This window comes from Coffea arabica, chromosome 1e (genome assembly GCF_036785885.1).
Source record: "Coffea arabica cultivar ET-39 chromosome 1e, Coffea Arabica ET-39 HiFi, whole genome shotgun sequence".
In the NCBI taxonomy this organism is placed as follows: Eukaryota; Viridiplantae; Streptophyta; class Magnoliopsida; order Gentianales; family Rubiaceae; genus Coffea; species Coffea arabica.
Genome location: NC_092311.1, coordinates 49,907,156 through 49,928,983, shown reverse-complemented (window position 1 = coordinate 49,928,983; position 21,828 = coordinate 49,907,156). Strand labels below are relative to the sequence as shown.

The 21,828-nt window shown below is 37.5% G+C and overlaps 3 protein-coding genes across 6 annotated transcripts; 2 read left to right on the top strand and 1 right to left on the bottom strand.

Annotated features, from left to right (window-relative positions):
- Positions 1–104: 104 nt before the first annotated feature.
- LOC113711555 (uncharacterized) lies at positions 105–3,659 on the top strand. The gene is made up of 3 exons (XM_027234716.2): positions 105–749; positions 1,034–2,117; positions 3,044–3,659. The coding sequence occupies exons 1-3, from the start codon at positions 346–348 to the stop codon at positions 3,326–3,328; spliced, it is 1,773 nt and encodes a 590-aa protein (XP_027090517.1). The 5' UTR covers positions 105–345; the 3' UTR covers positions 3,329–3,659.
- A 2,805-nt stretch (positions 3,660–6,464) lies between these two features.
- LOC113711536 (ubiquitin-activating enzyme E1 1) lies at positions 6,465–12,696 on the top strand. 3 transcript variants are annotated; one of them, XM_027234702.2, is made up of 7 exons: positions 6,465–6,636; positions 6,893–7,302; positions 8,025–8,242; positions 9,301–10,095; positions 10,316–11,184; positions 11,288–11,720; positions 11,983–12,696. In XM_027234702.2, the coding sequence occupies exons 2-7, from the start codon at positions 6,909–6,911 to the stop codon at positions 12,577–12,579; spliced, it is 3,306 nt and encodes a 1,101-aa protein (XP_027090503.1). In that variant the 5' UTR covers positions 6,465–6,636; positions 6,893–6,908; the 3' UTR covers positions 12,580–12,696. The 3 variants fall into 3 exon arrangements, with proteins under 3 accessions (XP_027090503.1, XP_027090508.1, XP_027090498.1); XM_027234707.2 differs by having other exon boundaries at positions 6,467–6,636; positions 6,896–7,302; XM_027234697.2 differs by lacking the exon at positions 6,465–6,636 and having other exon boundaries at positions 6,666–7,302.
- A 3,415-nt stretch (positions 12,697–16,111) lies between these two features.
- LOC113711504 (LRR repeats and ubiquitin-like domain-containing protein At2g30105) lies at positions 16,112–20,250 on the bottom strand. Of its 2 annotated transcripts, XM_027234668.2 has the most exons (10): positions 19,983–20,250; positions 19,770–19,864; positions 19,500–19,658; positions 18,821–18,931; positions 18,619–18,719; positions 17,652–17,789; positions 17,297–17,345; positions 16,987–17,052; positions 16,530–16,649; positions 16,112–16,444 (listed from the first exon to the last, which is right to left on the bottom strand). In XM_027234668.2, the coding sequence occupies exons 1-10, from the start codon at positions 20,167–20,169 to the stop codon at positions 16,331–16,333; spliced, it is 1,140 nt and encodes a 379-aa protein (XP_027090469.1). In that variant the 5' UTR covers positions 20,170–20,250; the 3' UTR covers positions 16,112–16,330. The 2 variants fall into 2 exon arrangements, with proteins under 2 accessions (XP_027090469.1, XP_027090474.1); XM_027234673.2 differs by lacking the exon at positions 16,987–17,052.
- Between the last annotated feature and the right edge of the window lie 1,578 nt (positions 20,251–21,828).

Here is a 21,828-nt window from a genome sequence, read left to right as displayed (position 1 = left end):
AAAACCAATGGACCCACTTTCGTAAAACTGCCCCATTCTCCAACGACATCGCATAAAATGCTTCTCAAATCTCACACACACATCAATACGAATCATGATGATGATCCCAAAGCATCTCGCGGCCTCCATCATCACACACGTATTCACACACTCCTCGCGGTCCTTCACCGCTCTCTCAATTACTGAAACAACCCACTCCCAGCCCCCTCTCCCCGGGCCCCAAATCGCCTTCTTTTCATTCTCCATTTATACTTGCATGTCAAACGGTACAGAACCATGAAAGCTGAAACTGAGCAACGTTAGTCAGCCATTGCTAGCTAGCTGAAATTAATCCAAACTTTAAACATGGCTGCAGCTTTAGAGTGCTGGTCGAGCCGAGCCAGCACGGACGAGGACATGGTGGAGCAAGTAGTCTTAATGAAAACGCACCACCGATCCGAAGCTTCACCGGAGACCGCAAATTCCGCCACTACAACTGGTGATGGTATTAAAGAATCCTCCGCAATGCAGAAGCGGCTGCAGAGGCTAAGCCGCAACGTGTCTGAAGCCATTGCCTCGCTCAAGAATTCCCTCAACCTCGACTCTGCCCGCCAGCCCGCGTTTTCAGCACAATGGGGTGGACCCGAAAGCTGCCGAAAACAGATTTGGGCAAATGTTGTGCGAAGCTTAACTCAAGTTTATCCATGTAGTCAGCTCCCACAAAAGCTCGTTAACAATATTCGCAAACATTACGATTCTTTACCAATAAGGTACACCAAGCTCAACCAATTCTTATAGTACTATTTGTTTTTCAAGTTTCTTGCATGTTTTCCCAAGATTGTACTCTGAATATCTACGTCATTTGGATGTCCTGTCTCACATCACGTGTTTGGAATTTATGCGATAATTCAAATTAGTATCACATAGACGGAGTTTCCGAGCTATCATTGTAGAACATCGATCGCTCATTGCTTTTGGGATTTTGATTGGTTCCTTTCTTTTCTTTTTCTTTTTTTTTTGTTCTTCTGATTAATCGTGTCATTTTGACATTTAGCTATGCACAAGCTGGATTCGAGATGAAGGATGTATTTCTGCATATGAAATTGATCGAGCAAGCGATAAAGGAGGACCATCCAGCGATAACGATACAAGAAGTGTCTGTTAACGAAGTTAGTGGTTCAGTTGTATTTAAGCTGATATTTGCTTCTAAATCTTCAATTTCATGGCCAGCAATGTCAGGGGCGCTTGATAATGCTTCAATTTGTTGCAAGAAAGTTCAGATATTTGAGAGGAAGGATTTCACTTTGGGAATTGTTATACTTTTGGTTCATTCTGGGCTACAAAAGTTGTTCAAAACGCGGATAGAAAATGCACTCAAATTGTCTCTAAAGAAAGCTAAAGGTACTACCATGAAGCTCCCATTTAGGCTTTGCGGCAGTCAGAAGGAGAATATTGGATGTAGAGAGTTCGGAGAGATGGATGAAGATAACCGGGAGCAGGATCATAGAAATGGAATTGAAAGTTCAAGCCCTGAGATTCAGTTGAAAATGCCTTTACCAAATAGTTCTATCATGGTTTCAGTTGATGAGTGGCAGACTTTGAGAGCAGGTGGGAATGAGATTGGGAAGTGGCTGCTGAACACGGATGGTCTTGAGTTTACCGATCAGATTGGGCCTAATTCGTTTAAGGGGGTTTACAAGGGGAAAAGGGTGGGAGTTGAGAGGCTGAAGGGGTGCGACAAGGGGACTGCAGCTGACTTTGAGCTTAGGGAAGATTTATTGGAGTTGATGACATGTGGGCACAAGAAAATTTTGCAATTTTATGGCGTTTGTATTCATGAAAATCATGGCTTATGTGTTGTGACTAGACTAATGGAAGGTGGATCAGTTCATGATTTGATTCTGAAGAAAAAGAGACTTCAAATTAAAGAACTTATTAGGATTGCTGCTGATGTAGGGGAAGCAATCAAGTTTATGAATGATCATGGTGTAGCATATAGAGACCTTAATACACAAAGGATTCTGATTGATAAACAGGGAAATGCTTGCTTGGGAGACATGGGAATAGTTACAGTTTGCAGGAGTGGTGGTGAACCTATGGAGTATGAAACTGATGGCTATAGGTGGCTAGCTCCTGAGGTTGGTTGATCACATCCTCTATCCATGTCACTTAAATTTTACTCCTTTGTTCATTCGCAGAGTAGATGATTCAATCTCTCATCTCATGTAGCATTTTTTGGCTAATTGAATTTGTACGAGATGAAGATCTCCTACAAATTATGGTTTTTGGACTTCTGTATTATCATTAGATATATGTAAAATTAAAGGATAGGAGTATAATAATGGTGCATTTACAATAATTTAGAGTTTTGTTGGATGTGCTTCTCATGATATGCTGTTTCTTCGATATTTTATGCCAATAATTAGGAGCATCATCGTGAGCATGCGTAACTTGTCTTCATAATTATTTTGCTTCACACCTAAAAATTATTCTTTGCCTTTATAGCTTTACCTTGGACAGGATATCTATAGTGCTCTACTGAGAACAAAAAGGTTTCTTTAATCTAGCTTTATTTCCACTTTCATTAGTTGTGGAGGCTGTGTGGTTGGCCAAAAGCTTCCTTGGCTCCTTATAGTCATAGTATTGGATGCTTTTCATCCACATTAACCTTCTACAAATGAATGTTATCCCTTATTATTGGGAGGGAGAAAAGGAATGTTATACCCAGAAGTTCTCATTTTTTCTGTATTCAACTATTGAAGGATTTATATCACGTGATGGTTTTAAATTGAAGTAAACTTTGCTGAAGTTGTCTGCCACTCTTCCTTGATATGGACTTTACCAAGGAAAATTGCACAAAGAGAAGACAAAAATGACCAAACCTAGTAATCATAAACAAACTTTTATTAGTTCTTTACCCCACACCAAACCTTGATGGATTAGAAAGGCTTTCATTTTCAGTGATTTTATATGTGATGCAAATACGAAAGTCAATTAAAGATTATGATGTTTGCTAACATTATGTTTTTTTTTCCTTTTTTTTTTTTTTTGGTTGTCATGATAGATCATTGCAGGTGACCCTGAGTGTGTTAGTGAGACATGGATGAGTAATGTGTATAGCTTTGGCATGGTTATATGGGAAATGGTTAGTGGTGAGATGGCATATTCCGCTTATTCACCGGTTCAAGCTGCTGTTGGAATAGCTGCCTGTGGGCTTAGACCTGATATCCCAAAAGACTGCCCCCCAATCCTACGCACTCTGATGACCAAGTGTTGGAACAATTGCCCTTCCAAGCGTCCTCATTTCTCTGAAATTTTATCAACATTATTAATTCATGCATCATGTTAACGACTGTGATAACAATTAATGTTCTTCATCAAAAAATGATATAGCCATCCTAATGTACTTGCTTGTACAAGATATCTTACAGGAGTATATGCTGAGATGCCTGATAGATATACTAGAGAAATCGCATTTTAGGCTCCGATTATTAGAAGTTATTAATATAGAACTCGAATACTCATGTTGGACGCTTCATTTTAGGATACCTATGATTCATTTTAGAAGTTATTTCTTGGTTTGGGGAGGCTAGCTAGAGGATGAAAAATGTTGTTGTTGTTGGTCCCCTCAACTAGGGGCGCAAATGACTAAGGTTGTGTTTGGATTGCATTTTCCGTCATTTTTCATGGAAAAATTACTGTAGCGATTTGATATATGTGAGGGAAAAAGGTGATAGGGAAATGTGATCACGGAAAACGACAATATTTTCCGACGGAAACAAGCAATTCAAGCATGGCACGAGTGAGTCGAGTTTTGGTTTGAACATAGTTTTATGAAGCTCAAAATCGAACTCGAGATCGACGAGTTCAAAATATAAAGCTCAACCTCGAGTTTAAAAAAATTAATTATTTTATTTTTGAAAAATAAATAAAATAATAATTTTTTAATAAATAATAAAATATTAGAGATATATATGTAATTTTATTATTAAAGTAAAAAAATAATATATATATGTATATATATATATACATATATATAAAATATCAAACTAACTCGCGTGCTAACGAGTTAAATATCTTTAAGTTTGAGTTCAATTTGCAGCCCCTACGTTCAACAACATCATATGTATTCTCCAGCCTACCATAGCTGTCTAGGATGCGCAGTAATTAACCCCTGCTAGAAACGGAAGTTTAATTTGGACGGCTTTATAGCACATGATTAACCTAATCTATCAGGGTGCACGTGCTAAGGAAAAAGCCAATATGCCCATGTACAATCGTCTTCTTGACTCGTGTTTTTATTCCTGCAATTGTAGCTTTTGATAGGTTAACTGGACCAAAGTACAGTGGATTGAGTTGGAAGCAGCTTTGAACTTTGAATGTCCAATGGAGTTTATACCAGATGCTATTTGACGACAGTTGAAGATTGTAGTCAAACTTTGAAGAAGAATTTGATTATGCATAAGTTGCATTATCGGAACGGTTTTTCCTTTAATCGGTAGATTTGGATTAGATGGAACTCTGGAAGCAATATATACTTTTCATACGCAGTTCATTTGTTATAATCCAAAATCTCTTTAGTATTCGATCAAAAAATGCTCTAATGGATTTGAAAAAGCAAGTGCTCTAATCAAAATAAGAAAGATCTCGTGCCTGGCGACTTGCTTGATATCGGGAATTTGTGTTTCGTGCTGATTAAACAACTTCAGTTTGCTAGATTTTTAGTTTGTCTCTATTCATAAGAAAAATAATTGATTGAATTTTTCTTTTTATCATTTAATGACGCTATTTGCCGTGTAAAAAAGAAACAAAGACGCGGTAAAAGGGGAGTTGCTCAATTCCAGAGTTTGTATACCGATACCAACGACTCGTACGCAAACACACACAAAATGCACAATGATTTAGACATGCATCCCGCAAAATGGGTGTCTGGGGATTTTTGGGAGTTTGGACCTCTGATCCAAGAACCAATACAAGGGCTTTGAGCCTGTCTTCCCACATGACAAAGATTTACCCCCAGTTTCAAAAGCTTGTGGTCATGCAGTAGACAAACATATTTTCCATTCTTAACTTTCAATTAATTAAAAAAAAAAAAGAAAAGAAGAGAGAGTCGGTATTTCTACGAAAATGTTGCAAATGTTTGTTGAACCACATGTTGGGTCGATGTCAGAAATTAGCAATATGACTACCCCGAAAAAAAAAGGTATACGCATATATATATATATATATATATAGACACGCACACAGTAGAATCGACAAACTTGGAAGATCCTTTGCCAGAAACTTCGTTGCTCATATTGTGGCCCATATCAGTTCAAAGACAAACCCAAACAACAACATTTTGTGGCCCATTCCAAAGTTTCACGTCAACCTAATATTAGTCATTAGTCATCGCAACTAATACGTAAATGTCGGTTTGGATTACTCTTTTAAAAAGTTTTTTTTTGAAAAAATAATTGTTCTATGGCGAGCGATTTGATGTATGTATGATAAAAATGTACTTCAAAAATATGTTCATAAAAAACTACGGTCCAAACAATAAGTCATAGCAAAGTGAAGAGTTTGTAAAATTTAGTTTGTTTGTCAAATTTGGAATTTCAAAGGTGCTACAAGTCTTTCCCTTGGTAAATGCCAAACCTCGTAAATTTTTCTTGTAATTGATTGCAAGAGGCACAGTTTGATCCAACTCTTCGAGCCCTACCCATCAATAATTACGAGTAGAGGATATTTAACCTCTCCCGTCCTTGAACAGCAAAGGGTGGAATGGGCATTTCACCAAATAAGTCCAAGCACCGTAACAAGTAAACTATAAATACGAATCGCTCAAAATACTATTGGATGTGAATATGTGTATTTGATAGAAATAACCCATATTCCAATAATTTCATTTCTATACTTCCCCGGGTAGTGTTATTATAATTTCATGGGACATTTATGGCAACAACAACAGGGTTTATTATTTGCACAATTTATCTGTTTGCATTATAAATATGTTTTTAAAATATTTTTTATCTTATATATATATACATATTACATCAAAAAGGTCTTACAATAATTTTTTTAAAAAATATTTCAAATAACCTCCTATCAAAACACACATACACATAAGACAATAGCGATCCACTCAATGCATTATGGATCCCAAAAAAGCGAAAAGAGAAAAAGGAAAATCACTCAAAGAACGCAAAAACGACGTCGTACCACCGTTTAACAGATCCCCGACGACGCCGAATCAGCACGTACGCAAAACGGACGCAACAGCGCCTCCTTCCGCGTTTTTGTCAGTACTGACCTCCATCTTTCCCCGTCTCCTTTCTCTCTTCTATTATCTCTCTCTCTGAAACAGACATCAAATGATGAAAGAAGCATGTACCCAAACTCTCCTCAGAATAGGGCCGTTTGGCTTGGCACCTGTCCCCTGCCCCAAACCCTAGGGCGGACTAACGCAAATCCTTAAATACCCTTCCTCCCTCCCTTCTTTCACTACCCCCTTCAGGAAAATTCTTCTCCAAGTTACTGGTTCCATATTCCATAACCAATCCCCACTCCGAATACCACTTTCTCTCACTACTAATGCTCATTTCTCCGCTACTTTCTCTCTCTAAAAACTTTCATTAGCAGAGATTCCATTCTTTCCCTCTCCGCAGCTCCAATCTGGTACGCCCTCCCTCTTTCTTCACTCCATTATGCTTTGATTACATTAATTAAGCTTCGTTTCTTCATAGTTTCTACTTGGAATCTACCAAAAGATGGCACTATTTACCAGGCTAGGGTTAGGGTTCATCGTCGGTGTTGTTTCACCTGTTTTTATTGGAATTTTGCTTTCTAAATCCTCCGATCTTGCTTTTTTACCTGTTTGTTTGACGATAATTATATTGATTGTTGTTTTGATGGGGAATTGTGGACCGTTCAGCAGCTTGTTGCACTATATGCTTCCTAGAAAGAGAACTGTTGAAGGCGAGGCAGTTGACGGAGGCGACGACAAAATTGATTTTGGTAGCAGTAGCAGTTGCGATAGGGAGAGCGTTCTCAAGAAGCTTCGGATCGAAGGTTCGGTTTCTTCCACGTCGACCGAGAAGACCACTACCAGCGGCGGCGAAGTAAAAATTAGCGGCTCCGGTGCTGATTTAGGGAGTTCCAGTAACGGTAAGGACAGCGGTGAACGGTCACTGACTGAGATGGCCTTTGATGACGGTAATCCGCATGATATTGATGAAGATCTCCACAGCCGGCAGCTTGCCGTGTATGGTCGCGAGACCATGCGGCGGCTTTTCGCCTCGAATGTTCTTGTCTCCGGGATGCAAGGCCTCGGTGCTGAAATTGGTAAGGACTATTTTCTCCACTCTGGAATGCTCTGAAATGTCCTGGAATTGGTCCAGTTGTTAATATTAGATCTTTTAATGGTCTTCTGATTAATGTTATTATTATTATTTTTTTTGCTACTCTATTGTATGGTATTGGATTAAGTCAAAAGCCCGTGAGTTTGAGCACAGTTTGCTACCTCTTGTGTATCTATCAATTTATTTCTCTGCTGTTGCTTTACTGCTTTCCCCTTCCATGTGATATGTTCAGTGTGTATTACAAGTGGGCGATAACATTATGTAGCTTAACCAATGATTCAGAATACTTAAGATCTGTTATGGATGAAATTTATGTTATTGGAGATGTGGTTAAGAATTTTTACATTCAGTTGTTCTATTATAAACTTTCAAGTCTTCTTCAATTGTTATTACACAAATACTATTGGGACATGCAATTGACTGACCACAGTTGGTCCTTTAAGGTGTTAGGAGTTAAACCTTTGGTTAACTAGCTGACATGTAAATCAGAATTGATATTATCTAGTCAAATTTGCCAGCCTTTTGAGACTTTCTTTTGGTTAGGTTTTGGTCTGATTGTTTCGTGACTGTACTTGCATAGTTATTTTTGGGAGAAGACCTGGCTATTCATCTGCACTCTGATTTCATAGATAATGTCGGGTAACAGTTCTACTTTTTGCATTATCAAAAAAGGAAAGTTAATGATTCTACTCTAATAAACTGCAGCAAAGAACCTTATACTTGCTGGTGTGAAGTCTGTGACGTTACATGATGAAGGATCAGTGGATTTGTGGGATCTGTCCAGCAATTTTGTTTTTACAGAGAATGATATCAGTAAAAACAGGGCACTTGCTTCTGTTCAAAAGCTACAGGAGCTTAACAATGCTGTAGTAGTTACGGCTCTTTCAACTCAATTGACTAAAGAACAACTTTCTGATTTCCAGGTACTTGTTCTGTTTTTACTTGTCAGCTACTTCATCCGTATTTATATCGAAGTAACAGGTTTATTAATATTAATTTTAATGACAAGCCAGTGGATTGCTTTTTTTAGAATGAGATGACCATTCTGCTTCTTTTATTTGGTTAGATCAATTTTTTCCATTTTTCAGGTGCCCCTATCTTTCAATGTTTTTTGGTTTGCATGCTTTGTTTGGTGCACAGGAAATATATTGGTAGAATTAAATAATTTGGTCTCTGAAGGATATCAACACTCAATGTTTCGTTAATAACTACCCCATGTGCTTGTTAGTTTTGGAAGAGATATCCATCTTTAAAGCATGTTGTCTTCTTGTTATGTGTTGTGTGATGGGCAGTTGTGCTGTCTGAGGTTCTTGTGTTGCCTTGCATGGCATTGTGGACTGTCTATCAGTCCCAATTTTTTTTTCCTGTTGTCATTTAAGTACATGAGCATTACATTAATCCTGGGTATAAATTGGGATTACTGGTGCAACATATAGGTGTCTGCTATATCTTACTGCACTTTTTGCATATGACATGCATTACTATATTGTGCTCATGATCCCCCGTTTATCCCTTGTTCAGAGCATTGCTGTCTGCTGATGTAAAGATGTGATTGGTTTAGGACCATTTAACTAGTGCTACATAGGTGGTCTAACAGGACATAATTGCATATGCCTTTCAGCTGATTAGATTAGCACAGTATTTGAGTTGTGATTGGTGTTCAATTCATGATATTTCTGTAGGTAACTTGCTTATCTTTTGCTAGGTTTTATGGATTTTGGGTTGGTGATTTCTTTTTTAGATACTTATACATCTTATGTCATACGGAGCTTAAGTGGTCTTTCCTGGTGGAGTTGTTTTGTTCATGAATTTTTTGAATTCTTAAGCTGATTTTTCTGTTGGTGCATACATTGACCATACATTGACACATTCTGCAGTAGTTTTTATTTTCTATTGTTATTATTATTATAGATTTTTTAGAATCATTCAGATACTTGTTATTTGACAATGAAGTGACCATTTATGTATATGACTGGCACAGGCTGTAGTTTTTACTGATATCAGCTTAGACAAGGCAATTGAATTCAATGATTTTTGTCACAACCATCAACCTCCTATTGCTTTTATAAAGACTGAAGTGCGAGGCCTTTTTGGCAATGTGTTCTGTGATTTTGGCCCTGAGTTCACTGTGGTTGATGTTGATGGTGAGGAGCCTCATACTGGTATTATTGCCTCTATCAGCAATGATAATCCAGCTATGGTGTCATGTGTGGACGATGAAAGGCTTGAGTTTCAGGATGGGGATCTTGTTGTGTTCTCAGAAATTAAAGGCATGACAGAACTTAATGATGGAAAGCCAAGAAAGATAAAAAGTACAAGGCCTTATTCATTCATCCTTGAGGAGGATACTACTAATTTTGGTCCATATGAGAGAGGTGGCATTGTAACTCAGGTGAAGCAACCCAAGATTTTGAACTTCAAACCACTGAGAGAAGCACTAAAAGATCCTGGTGATTTTCTTCTTAGTGATTTCTCCAAGTTTGATCGCCCGCCTCTTTTGCATTTGGCCTTTATAGCACTAGACAAGTTTGTGGCTGGGCATGGACGCCTCCCTGTTGCAGGTTCAGAGGAGGATGCTAATAAGCTTATATCTATTGCCAGAGACTTAAATGAAGCACTAGGGGATGGGAAACTGGAAGATATCAACCCAAAACTTTTGCAGCATTTTGCCTTTGGTGCCCGAGCTGTTCTGAATCCCATGGCTGCCATGTTTGGTGGTATTGTTGGTCAGGAGGTTGTCAAGGCATGCTCTGGAAAGTTTCATCCTCTTTTGCAGGTAATATAATTTGTATTTGTTAATTCATGTCCTCTTACTGGATAATTTTGTAAGGGTCTTGTATTTCTATGATCAATCTTTAACATGAGCACCTGCAAATCTCTCCTTTCCTTTTTTTTTTTTCCAATTCTTGCTCCTCTTTTTTTTTTGGGTGAACAAGTCAACGTTCTAAACCTCGTTTATTATGAGCTAATGGACACTTTATCCTTTGTTGATTCAGTTCTTCTACTTTGACTCTGTTGAGTCTCTTCCCACTGAGCCATTGGAAGCTAGTGATTTCAAGCCATTGAACACTCGTTATGATGCCCAGATTTCAGTTTTTGGTGCTAAACTCCAGAAAAAGCTAGAAGATGCTAAAGTTTTTGTTGTAGGCTCTGGTGCACTGGGTTGTGAATTCCTCAAGAATTTGGCTCTAATGGGAGTTTCTTGCGGCAGTGATGGGAAGTTAACAGTCACAGATGATGATGTTATAGAGAAGAGTAACCTTAGTAGGCAATTCTTGTTCCGCGACTGGAACATTGGCCAGGCCAAATCAACCGTTGCCGCTTCATCTGCTGCATCAATAAATCCTCGCCTTCACATTGAAGCATTGCAGAATCGTGTTGGCCCTGAGACAGAGAATGTGTTTGATGACACCTTTTGGGAGAACTTGACTCTTGTTATTAATGCCCTTGACAATGTCAATGCCAGGCTTTATGTTGATCAGAGATGTTTGTATTTCCAGAAGCCACTTCTAGAGTCTGGTACTCTTGGTGCCAAGTGCAATACTCAAATGGTCATTCCCCACTTGACTGAGAACTATGGTGCATCAAGGGATCCTCCGGAGAAACAGGCACCTATGTGCACTGTGCATTCATTCCCCCACAACATTGACCATTGCTTGACCTGGGCCAGATCAGAGTTTGAGGGCCTGCTTGAAAAAACACCAGCCGAGGTGAATGCTTACCTTTCAAATCCAAGTGAATATACATCTGCAATGAGAAATGCTGGTGATGCGCAGGCCAGGGACAATTTGGAACGTGTTATTGAGTGCCTCAACAGGGAAAGATGTGAAACATTCCAAGATTGTATTACATGGGCTAGACTCAAGTAATGCTTCATGTCATTTTAGTTTGTCCCTTTTCAAATTTGTGAGGATAGAATTAGTGCCTTGTTCTGTTTGCGGTTTCTGACTGGTAATCTGTATCTGTAGGTTTGAAGATTATTTTTCCAACCGTGTGAAACAGTTGATTTTTACTTTCCCTGAAGATGCTGCAACCAGTACTGGAGCACCATTCTGGTCAGCCCCCAAACGGTTCCCTCAACCCCTCCAGTTCTCTGATGCTGATCCAAGTCATCTCCACTTCATCATGGCAGCATCCATACTGCGTGCTGAGACATTTGGTATTCCTGTCCCTGACTGGGCCCAGAACCCAAAGAAACTGGCTGAAGCTGTAAACAAAGTCATGGTTCCCGACTTTCAGCCAAAGAAAGATGTGAAAATTGTGACAGATGAAAAGGCTACAAGTCTCTCTACTGCTTCAATAGATGACGCTGCTGTCATCAATGAATTAATAATGAAGCTGGAGCATTTTCGGAAGAACCTAACTCCAGGATATAGGATGAAACCAATTCAGTTTGAGAAGGTTTATTTTGCTCTCTGTCTCATTTAACACACTACATTTCTTTCTGTGCAATCTTACTTCTTAGAAAGCATTTTACCTGTTGACCTTAACATCTCAGGCACATGCATCAGTATTTGTCTTACTAGTTGTTGTTTGATTGCACTCTTAGAGAATTTGTACTTTTGTTTTGCACTACCATGAGATTGGAGCAAGTGTCACGAATGTGAATCCAATCTGAACTATATGTGCCTGCTGATGTTTGACATTGTTATTAAATGTTCAGGATGACGATACAAATTATCATATAGATGTGATAGCAGCACTGGCTAACATGAGAGCAAGAAATTACTCTATACCTGAAGTTGACAAGCTGAAAGCCAAATTCATCGCTGGAAGGATTATTCCTGCAATTGCCACGTCCACTGCAATGGCTACTGGATTAGTTTGCCTTGAGCTCTACAAGGTGCTAGATGGGGGACACAAGATAGAGGATTATCGCAACACGTATGCTACTTTAGCTCTGCCGTTCTTCTCCATGTCTGAACCGGTTCAGCCAAAGGTTATCAAGCATCAGGACATGAGCTGGACTGTTTGGGACAGGTGGATAATAAAGGACAATCCTACTTTGAGGGAACTGCTTAAATGGCTTGCTGACAAAGGCCTAAATGCTTATAGCATCTCGTGTGGAAGTTGCTTGCTCTATAACAGCATGTTCCCTAGGCATAAAGAACGAATGGACAAGAAGGTAGTGGATCTGGCAAGGGAGGTGGCCAAGGTGGAGATTCCAGCATATCGCCGTCACTTGGATGTTGTAGTAGCTTGCGAGGATGATGAAGATAATGACATTGACATCCCTCTCATGTCCATTTACTTTCGTTAGGACTACTTGTTTTAAGCAAATGTAATTCCTGTCTACTGATGAATCAGTCAGCTGCATGTACAAGTATTTTCCAACTTTCATGCATAAAATACAGAATGAGATGTTACAGCTGGGACACTTGAGCTGCGCACCCTTTTGTTGTCGTTCTTGATTATGCTCGTCTATTGTGCGGGATTGTTTGATTGTGTTTTTTTTTTTGTTACATGCAGGTATTTCGTGCCGATAATCGAATTCAGTAGTAGTTAGATGCATCTAATAGGTTGAATCATGTAAAAACAGTGACGCGCATTGTGTCCAAGAAGTTAACGCCACTTTATAGTGCGTCCCCGAATTATATTTATTCTACAGGATTTTTGAAAGCCAAAATTGTGTAGACTGGATCACATTTTCCGCACGTTTGCCGGTGGCAGCGTCATTCCAAAAGGATGTCGGCTGTTTTATAGCGTTCCACCCAAATCTTTGAAGCGGGTAAATTTGAAGCTCGAAGTTAGTCTAAAGATTTGGGCACACTTCCAGGAACTAAATCACAAAAGAAAACAAAATTTTCAGGTAAAATTGGTGTGGTGCAAAAGCCGCATCAAATGGCCATCATGTAAAATCAACTCATAATGGAAACCTTCTGGTGGTTACCTGACCAAGGTATAGGTGAATTCTTTATCCAACTTCATATGTGCTCAATGAAACAGCTTAGGTGTAAACAAGTTTTTTTTTTTTTAATCAGACGGCATCAGCTAGTCTGGCCCATTTTTCTATGTTTTCAGAATCAGACCGGATATCGACTCGGTCGAACTCAGGGGTCAATGGGTTCAATCGAGTTCGATAGAGGTTGAACCGGATGACGTCATAAATAAAATTTATTTAAAAATTAAAATATTATATGTAAAATACTTAATAACATGTTAATATTAATAAAGGTATATTCATATATATTTGATGTTTCAAATATATTAAATAAGAAAATACAAATAAATTAGAGCAATCAAGTAGCAATTTATATTATTTAATAAGTATTAACAAGTTTAGAATTAAAATTATGGACTTAATTGAAAAATAACACCAAACTTTAAGACAACATTTATAAAGTATGAAATATTTGAGGTATGTTAATAATTTTTAACAACTTAAGGATCAAAACATCATATTAAAAATATTCTGACCTTTCAAAAAAAGAAAAAAAAAAAAAGAGACCGGTTCATTTTTCCGGTCAAACCGGGTCAAAACCCGATCAAACTCGGGTTTTGACATGATTTGACCGAGTTTTTGATTTTTCGGTTTTTAGGATTAACTCGGATCGGCCAACTAGTCAGTTCTCGATTCGATCGGTCGAACCACCCGGTTCGATCCGAGTTTAAAAATGGAGCTATTTCTATTCCTACTCTAGTCTACATTGGGCCAACCGTCTTAAAAAAAATCACATATAATGGCACATTAATGGAAAGTAAGGTTTGAATCTTTGACCTCTCATCCCACCAAGACTTAAAAGTCTTTCGTGGTAGCCAATCATCCAAAGGGCTGTTGGTTTGTATAAATTAATTGATGCACTGAAGTTTGCATTACTGTCTTAATAACGCTGGTTCCTTGTCACACCTGGCAGACTAATGACCATTCAAGTTGAAAAGAAAGAATACACTACGAAAACAGAGATCATAGGGACGGATATTTTCTTAACTTTTATAAGAGAGAGTGAGTATAATAGAGAATTAGTAAATAGACAGTGTGTGTATTGTTCAGACACTTTCACTCCTCAAACTGTTAGGTTCCTTCTAAGATTTTGAGATTCAAATTACATGATAATTATTTAAAATATACTATCACATGTTTATATTATAATTCAAAACTATGTCTCTATTGTTAAGACAAACTTCCTAATTTTATTTATGGTAAACATGAGGAAAATTATAGTTACTACACAAGTGCCTCTATACATTAGGTAGCCGAAAGTATATTCGTGCTTTAGAATTTGTTTAGTTCATGAGATGATACAAGATTGAAATATTAATCCCATATCATCCCATTTTGGTTGCTTTTTATATATAAGATTATTACATCACACCTAACCGAATTAATTCCCCATATGAGGGATAAATTAATCCCATGAGAGAATTTAAATGAGCTATCGCAGAATGAGTAGGAGGTGAGATAATAATAATTTAGACTTCAATTATCTTTCCATCGTAAGAAGTTTCTATCTTTCCATCTTTTATTAAAAATATATGCTAAAAAATTGGTAAGAGAACTTCAATTTTTTGTTAAAACAAAAGCAGAATTTGCAAATTACAAGAGAATCCTTCAATAACTGAAATTTCAAGATGATACTTCCTTCCACCTACATAAGTTGATTACTCCCTTCATCCTACTTGATAATCTTGTTTTCCTTTTTCATCCATCTCAAATTATAGTTCACCTCCCAATTGAATAATATAGTTAACTTTTAATTTCTCTAAAATACCATTATTTAATATATTTCGTTATTAGTAAATATAACCTACTTTATTTAATACAGTCAACTTTTCCACCAATAATTGTTTTGATATATGTCTTGAATGGTATTATAATTAATGTAAAGGTATAGTGATTAGTGACACTTCATATATTAATGTAAGGGTATTTTAGAAAAATATTAGGCTATATTTACTTTTTCAACAAAGTTAACTAATTTTTTAAAATTGTTCTAGAAAAAAACCAAGACTGTTAAAGTAGGATAGAGAGAGTATTACTCAGCAAACTTCTTTTATTAGTTCAGGAATTTTCAAAATAAATATTCAAAAATAATTGGTATAACTTTACATAGTTGCGAAAAAAATTAAAACTATCAAAATGGGATGGACGGAGTATTTCTCAACAAACTTCTTTTATTAGTTCAGGAAATTCCAAAATAAATATTCGAAAATAATTGGTATAATTTTACATGGCCTTGTGAAAGGTATGGCCAGACTTTAAAAAAATGAAAGAAAGAAAGAAAAAGACCATCTCTGGACCTCGCCTTGGTTATAACGAAGAGAAAATTTTATTCATTCAGAGACCTTGAGAATGTCCTTTATGGCTGTGGTCTGCCTATTTGCATCTCAAAAGAGCTTCTTTGTTTCATCTCGCCTTCCTATGTGTGTTTCTGCGAGCTACTTTCTTTACCATTTGGATTTCTATTCCTATGTGTGTTTCTGCGAGCTAAGTGACATTGAAACATTACTGTGCTTCAATTATTTCTCCATGGTACTCTGCAGGCGACAAAACATTGTGGGTAATGAAAAGCATGTAAAAGTTTCAGCGAATAGTAACAAGTTTGCAATCTCTCACTACGCTGTTGATTGATAAATATGTGTTCAAAAAAGCAATCCACACAGAAGATGGTGAAACAGAGTACAGACAAAAACAAAAACACGAAAAAAGCTGCTTTTTTTTTTCGTTCTTTTATTTGGTTTAACTCAAATTTCGTTCTTTTATTTGGACACGGCAGGCAAATGCAAGGTTGGGCGGGGGCCTCTCACGCAATTAAGGTTGTTACCCCAATAGGAAAAGTGCAGGAATCAGATGATACTACTTTAAATATGGTTGTTGATATTACTCACTAGTAGTTCCATTTTGTAGATATTAATCATGCGTTCAATTGTGATTGTATATATTCATACTCTCAGCCTTGGAACCATCAGACAACAAAATCCGTTGGCAGCTCAGAACTTTGAATGGACAGACTATGACTTTCCTACGTTACTGTTGTGTAGGTCTCCAACCGGCAAGTGTCTCAACTAGCAGCTCAGTAGCGCTTGTCAGCACCTTCATCAAATTCAGCTGACCCAGTAACTCGGAAATCCAGCTGCTTCTGATGTTTCAAGCGGCGGCGATTATCAAAATCATCCCATCCTTCAAACTGTAAGAAACAAAATGGATTCATACATAAATTTGAATACAATGAGGGGATCTGAATCACATATGATTTGGAGAAGAAAAAGAACCTGGCGAAGAACATCCATTGTTACTTCTGTCCCATGCAGATCCAGAATCGAAAGTTGGCTACACATTTTAAATAGGGTACTGGGGAGGGATCTCAGTCCATTATTACTTGTATACAAAGCCTGCAATACAGAAAAAGATGGGAGCAAATCTAGAGTGTCACTATCGCGGCAATTTAAGAAACATTGTCCATCCTTTATAGCAAGGCAATCTACCGATACATCTGGAAGTTCTAAAAGCGTCTACAAGCTTCACTGAACAAGGGCAAATCCCAAATTCATATACTTGAAAAAGATCAAATTCATTTTTTGGCATAACATAAATTGCATTACTTGCCCTCTTTTTAGCATATTAAGGCCAGATGTTAGTACTTCCGTATTTTACTTTTACTTCCAATTTGAAATAAAGAGGGATCCGAGAATAAAGAAATTCCAAGATAACAAAGGCTAGCAGATAGACCTTCAAATCTTTTAAATTCCCAAATGTCTCTGGTAATTCTACCAGGAGATTTGATGAGAGATCAACCTGCAGAACAACAAACAACGAGATTCCGAGATAGGGAACCGTGAAAAGCAAACATAGGAAACATGAAAAGCTTGAATGCCTGATCAGTAAGAGACAAAAACTTTGCATCTCTCTCTCTCTCTCTCTCTCCACACTTCTTTGTTATTTGGGCTTGGCAAACGGCTTTACAGAATATAAATAGAAAATAAAAAATAAAGATTGAAAAAATGAGAGAAAAACTGGTAGAGACGAAGCAGACTTTTACCTCAACAAGAGAAATGCATTCCCCTATGCTTGCAGGAATATCGTTTATGCTGCATTTAGCATTAAATATGTTCTTTAGAATTCAAAGTACTGAGTGGTATATTTACGCTTTCTTTTGAAACTAATCCTGTCTACTTCTTCCAATATGGGAAAAAAGCAAATGAAGTGTCAGAGTCAACCATCTAAGCTCAGGATATGGCATTCGTAATCATGTAAATAAAACATGAAACAACAAAACCAAAAACTACGGAAGGAAAGAAAAAACAATTATCTCCATAAATTTCTTTACGAGTTAAATTGTTCGAGTAAAAGAATAAAATTCAGATATTTCACAAGTAAATTATTTCACACATTACCTATTGTTCGCTGCTTTCAGGGTTTGAAGATTTGTTAGAAGGCCTATTTCAGTTGGGAGACATGTCAACTTGTTATTTTCAACAAGAAGTTGCCTCAAAGACGTCAAAGCCCCGATGGCAGAAGGCAGCACTGCTAAACTGATCATATTACATAGGAAACAAAAGAAAATAAGTGAATATAATGAGCTGGATTGATGCAACTACATAGTTGAGGCTCGCAGATGCAGTTCAACTACATGGAAAATAAACCAAAGCCTGTAATGTTATAATGCTGCACTCAATATGACATAATATTAACAATGCCCAACTAGAGCACACATGCATGTCTAACCAAGAGGAAAACAGAATGGAAAGAAAAAGAAAAAAGTAACACACACAACCACAATGACATACGTAAGTACTCTGGCAAGGATAAATGAAACTTACGCAATACTTGGAGGACATTAATAGACCAAAAATAGATTTCTTTCATATTGGATTTTACAGAAAACAAACACTCTGCACTACAAGTCAATTTCTGTATGGCTAGTGAAATTATCATCATAAAAGATATCACCAGTGCATGAGGGACAACTTCCAGCACAGTAGTAAATTTGTCTTATATAGCATTTACTGGATACTAAATCAGTACTAGATAGCACTTAAACAACAGATTGCAAAGACCAAAATAGAAACCGGCAAAAGCATTGTCCCTCTGCTTTTTTTTGCCCCCTTTTTTTGGAGAAGGGGGAGTGCATTTGGTCAGGCTTCAGGAGAAGCAAGCACTCTGAGATCTGACACTACCAGCTTAAAAGCCTTGCAGCAGTGAAATTTTACAAGTAGATAGTGTGACAGTGCACTAAAAGATCCAAAGAATGTTCACCACCAATGCAAGTTATTTGTCACATACTATTAGATTATAGGTAAACCAGCATATAAAGTGAATAAAATCCACCCAATTTCTTGCAACAAAAGTCAGTTGCAGTACCAGTTTTGATTCAGTGACAGAATGGTAAGAGACTTCAGTGAGGTTAACCCTTCCCAGCTAATTAATTCATCTGATAAATCATTGGCATTAAGGAGCAGTTTCTGTAGAATTAGATGAAGATAAAAGCAAAATCAGAACCACATTGAGGAGAAGTTCCTCACATAACTAGTAAAGAGCAACCACTGAAAGAGTTTTGTCTAACCTGCATGGAGCTCAAACAGGCAATTTTATCTGGGAGTTGTAGTAGCGAGTTGTGGCTAAGATCAAGGAGTCTAGCGGAAGGTCCACACATCCAGACTTCCTCAGGTATGGCCTTTTTCAGTCACCAAAAATATATTAAGCATGGTCTCAACCAAACAAACTAAAGATTCAGAGACGCAGAGCTCACAGAACCGTACAGCAGATTATTAAAAAAAATAATAATAATGAGATAATCCATGAACTATAAGTGTGAGAATGCTAACTCGGAACATATCACTATGCATCCACCATAATAAGCAGCACGCTGGAATAGCTACATTAGATACCTCTGAAAACTAAGCAAACAGCGAAGAGGGTACGATTTAATTTACTAATCAGTTATCGTGTTTTTCCTCTTCACTATAAGGACAAGGTCTACTGATTTAGCTCAGTACTTACAGAGGAAAAAACAACAAACTCGTGCACTCTCACTGAATACAATCAAGTAGAAAATCAGACAGAACCAACATAAATCCCAAAAGATTTGGAAGGATCACTAATTTACTTACTGTTCTTGAAAATAGGACACAAGCATCAAGGAACACGAATCATTTTAAGTACACAAACATCAAGAAAGGCAAGAGTAGCAGGAGCAGTAGTGCTAGCTTAATTCAACAAGAAGAAAGATTGTTCCTCAACACCTTCAGATTGCACTCAGACAGTGCAATAATCCCAGTAGCTTTCCATCTTTCGAGCTGGCTTTTTGGAACAGAAACTTCTTTGTTTGCCTTCAGCAGTTCACTTGTCCTCCTCCTCAAATTCTTCTCTATAGCCGGAGCTTCCTGCTTAATGGGGCCATCCTATACATTTACATCATAATCATTAGAATCAGCTCTTTCAAAATTAGCAGAGACAATCGACAAAACATAGCTAAAATGGAATAATAAAGCATTGTGATCGACAAAAGATACCCCTTGGTGTAGACCTTGAGTAGCCATGAGCATGATTTTAGAACCATTGATAATTTCCGATGACCTCATTGTCATTTCATCCACCAAAACTTTCCCTGCAAATCATAATACGCGGCCAAAAAAAAAAAAGTTCAAGAATTGACTCGATTACACTTCTTCAAGAATTAAAGGCATCGGATTATTTGTTTAAAACGTCCAATAACAAATTTACACCTTTGAAGATGAACTTTTGGCCACGAGGGAGGACATTAGTGAGGGGTTGAAGGATGGACTTGAGGTCTCTGACGGTGGAGTCCAACGGTATTTCCACCGGTATAGACCGTCCAGAGAACTTCACGTTAACTTTGATCATCCTACTCTCTTCCCGGGAATCGGTACCAGCTGCTTTACCTGCTTCCATCCTTCTCTAATTTTTTTCCTTCCCCGCAAATGCCCGATTGCCTTTTTCTTCCTCCTCTTCTTTTCTTTTTTTTTTTTTTCTTTTTTTTTTTTGTTTAAATATATACGTATATTGAATGGACTAACATTTAGATCTTGAACACCTAGCCCAATTATGCTTGTCATTTTGTTTGGCCCAACACCTAGCTCAATTATCTTAGTGAAGGACAGAAGAAAGATATGGGCTCCCCATTATTCACTTGGGCCACATTGGCAGTTGCATTAGTGTTTAAACCAATTAAAGGAGTCATAGATTTATTTATATCTCTTTTCATTAAATTAATTGACCTTTTTATTCAATTATAGGGTTTAATCAAATAACTTATAAATTTTTTTTGGGGCCTAAAAATCTGTCAGACCCAATATTCATGTTTCTGAATTGCTTTTATTCTTTTTTAAGCATCTTAATTGCTTTTATTAAACATTTCACTACAATGGAAGATTTTTTTTTTTTCTTTGGAGGGTGTTCACTCCTATCCAAATATATTGAGTTTGGATTGGATCTGAGTAATATCCGACCTATTAATATGTCGTCAATCCTTTAACAGAAGTAGAAAGACGCGTGTGAATGGAAAGAATTTTTTTTTTTTTTTTTTTTTTGAGGGTGTCAATAGAAGAAGGTTGGAGTTGCGTTACTAATTACAAAAGTGAAGGTCCTTTTTATCTTTTGTTTTTCGGTATTTTGGGGTGGGGAGGGAGCGTTAAAGACAAGGTCAGATATTGCCTTCTGCAAATGATGCGAGTAAATTATGCTTATTTTAATTTGGCTAAATAGTTATAAGTATAAGTATAACCAACTTCCTTTAGTGGAGTTGGCCACCACATTAATTGTGAGGTGGGAGGTCAAGGGTTCAAACCTTACCTCCCATCAATGTCCCTCAATATGAGGTTTGTTCTAAATCCATACGGGTGTGTGGTGCACCCGTCCGGTCAGATGGTGGTTCAGTCCCCATCAGATTTCCTCCGACTCGGTTGGGCCATCCCATAGAGTAGGTTTCCCCTCCCCTTAGGAGTAGGAGTAGGCTAGACTAGGTTAGATGTGCCGTTAAGCTAAAAATAAATAAATAAATAGTTATAAGTATCATCGAGTAAATTATGATTACTTTAATATTCGATTTCTTGGTGAAGCTGTGCTGTGAAATTCAGTAGAGGCTTCCACTTCCTTTTTTGTCTATTATTTAGCCTGGACAGGCACACATGAAGCTTTTCAGAGACCACCAACCTTGGTTACATGAATTATTTAACCTTTAGCTTTCAGCAAAAGACTTGCGCAGTACTTCATCCCCTATAGTAACACTCCTGCCATGTCTCTTTTTGCAGTAATTTTTATCCGGTCCACACCCACTTTAGAAAAATGAATCACAAAAGGGACTGGCCAGCTTCCAGTGCAGTGCAGCACCAAAATTAATCAATCAAGCGGAGGACTCTTAGCATTATTCCCATGGCATGACATCAAAATAGTTAGTTGGGAACAAAGGTATATATATACTGCCACCACCACTATTGTGAATTATCGTTTTTGTTATCTGCTATTACTAGTTAGATTAGAAGACAGCCTGTTGCAACTTGAAATCATGTGAGTTCTGGGCCACGGCAATTGTACAGAATTCAGAAACATATG